Below are 2645 nucleotides of genomic sequence, written 5' to 3' on the forward strand. Positions count from 1 at the left end.
TCTCCTCACCTTCAGCTGGTTGGTACCTGCCTCTCTGCTCTATCCCACATACTAACGGGGAAGCTCTCGGGCTCTGTGGAGCCCGAGGAATGTTTAGGAGCAGAGTCCACTCAGCGAAGGGCGAGGCCACAGCTGGGAAGATGACTCACGCTGGATCCAGAGAGAAAACAAATGGTCTCAGAAATTTGGTGGTGATGGGTAATGGTGGGGGAGGAAGATACAGGGAGAGGGGCCACTGCCTTTTCCAGGAAATTGGTTACTGAAATAATTCTAGTGGGAAAAGAATTGTTAAAAAAAAAAAAAAAGCCCACTTACTGACACAAGAAATCAGATCATTAAATCTTTCCTTAGGAAAGAGGGGGTTTTCCAGCCCACGGAAGTAGAGCTTTAGAACGCCAGCAACTGAGTTAATATCATGGTTACTCTGCTCGTCAGCCAAAGGGTTTTCACCTAAAAATAAAAAAAAACAAAACAAAAAAGAAAAATTAGTTACATGCACATTGCTTCTCTTTTTATCTCTGAACAAAAATATGTTTCTATACTCACACACACATTTCTATATATACATGTATCTTTTAATTATGTTTTATGGAAGATTATATGCTACTAAAATTAAAATAACTAGTTTAGATATCCTACCCCATGATTAACCTAAAAATAGTTGGTTAAAATAAAGCTTTTTTTTTTTTTTTATCATATGCTACCAAATAATCCCTTACAAATTACCTAAATCTTAAAATAAAATACTGTGGGATTTATAATTGGACCCAACTTTTTTTTTAAAGCTAATATCTGTTATATTAGGTTGATATAAATTCAAATACTATATTCTGTGTTTCTTATTCTACTGGGGAAAAGAAACAATATAGGTCTGTCTGGCTATGCTATATGGATCAGCAAAATTTATCAGAAATACTACAGGACTCACCTAATTGTGAATACTGACAATTAAATAAATACTTCTCAAAGTGGCATGGTGGTGTTCACAGCAGACTTGAAAGCTGCTTTCAGCAGTGGGAGATTTTGAAATCAGAGAGAGGAATTTGAAAATGTACCTTAACAGTACCAAGGAATTTGCATAAAAAGTGGAAAATTTAAAAATATATCACAAACATGAAATTATTCTTTATGCTAAGCACTTTAAAATGATCAGGTAACTGACGTGGCTTGTCCACCTCCCTGAGAATCAAACTGAAATAAAATCCTTAAGAAGTTCAACATAATGTGCAGCCTTAAATCAAACTCCGTTTTTTTATTCACAGGTCTGCTCTTCTAAAGTTCACAAAAATTGTACATTGAATTTTAACTTTTTTTTTTTTTTTTTTGCCTGTTGGGGCAGCTTACTTTCAGGGACCTGTGGTTCCTTTTTCTCTGCTTCAAGGGTAGGAAATCATTGAACACGAATTCGCCAAAATATTTTCTTTTTGCCCACTGTGAGAAAGCCTTACCCAAAGGGATCACAAACAAACAACATACTAGGGGAATGTTCAAGGAAAAATAATAAAGCATTTTTGCTTGCAGTGGCTGGCACAGGAACCTGAGGCTTTACTACATTTCAATTTATCTTGAATATGGTCCATGTAAGAGACTTGGACACTTAGCCCTTGAGAGGGGAGGCCGCTCGGCTCTATGCACTGTAAGAGGCTTTGGAAGAGGAAAAACAATCTGGCTCCAAGTTCACCTCTTTACCCAAGGTTTCAAACTGGCTCTGTGTCAAGTCTGGGTTAGGGCAAATGGGACCAAGAGGGGTTGCCTTGTCTCCAAGCCTTGATGTCCCTGCCTCTGCATCCTTGGCTTGACTTCCAAGCAGAGGCAGGAAGGTGCAGATGTATCCAGAAGCAGACACAATACAAATCATTATAACTGGAGAGCATTATTAGCTAAGACCCACTACTAAAGAGTTAGGAACTTTCACGGATTATACCCAATTCTCACACCAGTCCTGGGATTCTGCAGATGAGGAAACCGAGGCCAGAATAAGAGATGAGTCACTTGACCCAAATCACATGATTAGTAAATGCAAGAGTGTGATTTGCTTCTAGGTCCGCTTGATGCTAAAGTGTACGGTTTTGCTAATAATAATGTTTAGGAGGACTTATTTAGCCAATTGGGAATAAGAGTAAGGCACCAACTAAGGTCACAGGGAAGGAGTCTGGGGATGGTAATAAGAGGAAGAAGAGTTCCTGACAAAGGAAACAGACATGAAGCTGGGATGAGTCACCTCAAACAGTTGCTATGCAGGCCCAGGGCTGTTCTTGCCACTCTTCTAGAACCTTTCATGAGCCACATTTGACAATGTGCTGAGGATTATCAATGCCAGTCCTAAACCAGGATACAAAACTCATATGCTTTTCTAGACTTGATAACAAAGTCTTATGATTTTGGCTTCATTTCTTAGCTATTCTAAATAGATTCTTAACTCAACATCCACAACGAAATAAATGCAGAGAAAGGTTTTGAAGATATACAGAATAAGTATGCCACTTCACTCTACAGAAAATGATGACTTTTTAACAAGGTTTGCTTATAGGTGCAGACGTGCAAGTACCTCTCTCAAATGAATTTTTAATATCATTGACTTCCACCTGGGAACCAGACACTCTGAAAATCCCCTGATGCTGAAGACCTAAAGAGAACAGAAGGGA

General features: G+C 38.7%; 1 protein-coding gene across 1 annotated transcript in view; it reads right to left on the reverse strand.

Annotated features, from left to right (window-relative positions):
- Nucleotides 1-315: 315 nt before the first annotated feature.
- LOC103085585 (SLIT-ROBO Rho GTPase-activating protein 1) overlaps nt 316-2645 on the reverse strand; it is a gene marked incomplete at its 3' end in the record, with an annotated part of 235377 nt that continues 233047 nt past the window's right edge. Inside the window, exons 14-15 of the mRNA XM_007450191.1 lie at nt 2549-2626; nt 316-450 (exon numbers count right to left, since the gene is read on the reverse strand). Of these exons, the coding sequence (XP_007450253.1) occupies nt 316-450; nt 2549-2626 (213 nt within the window). The remainder of the gene's footprint in view (nt 451-2548; nt 2627-2645) is intronic.

The sequence above is a fragment of the Lipotes vexillifer genome, unplaced genomic scaffold (assembly GCF_000442215.2).
Source record: "Lipotes vexillifer unplaced genomic scaffold, Lipotes_vexillifer_v1.1 scaffold837, whole genome shotgun sequence".
Classification (NCBI taxonomy): domain Eukaryota; kingdom Metazoa; phylum Chordata; class Mammalia; order Artiodactyla; family Lipotidae; genus Lipotes; species Lipotes vexillifer.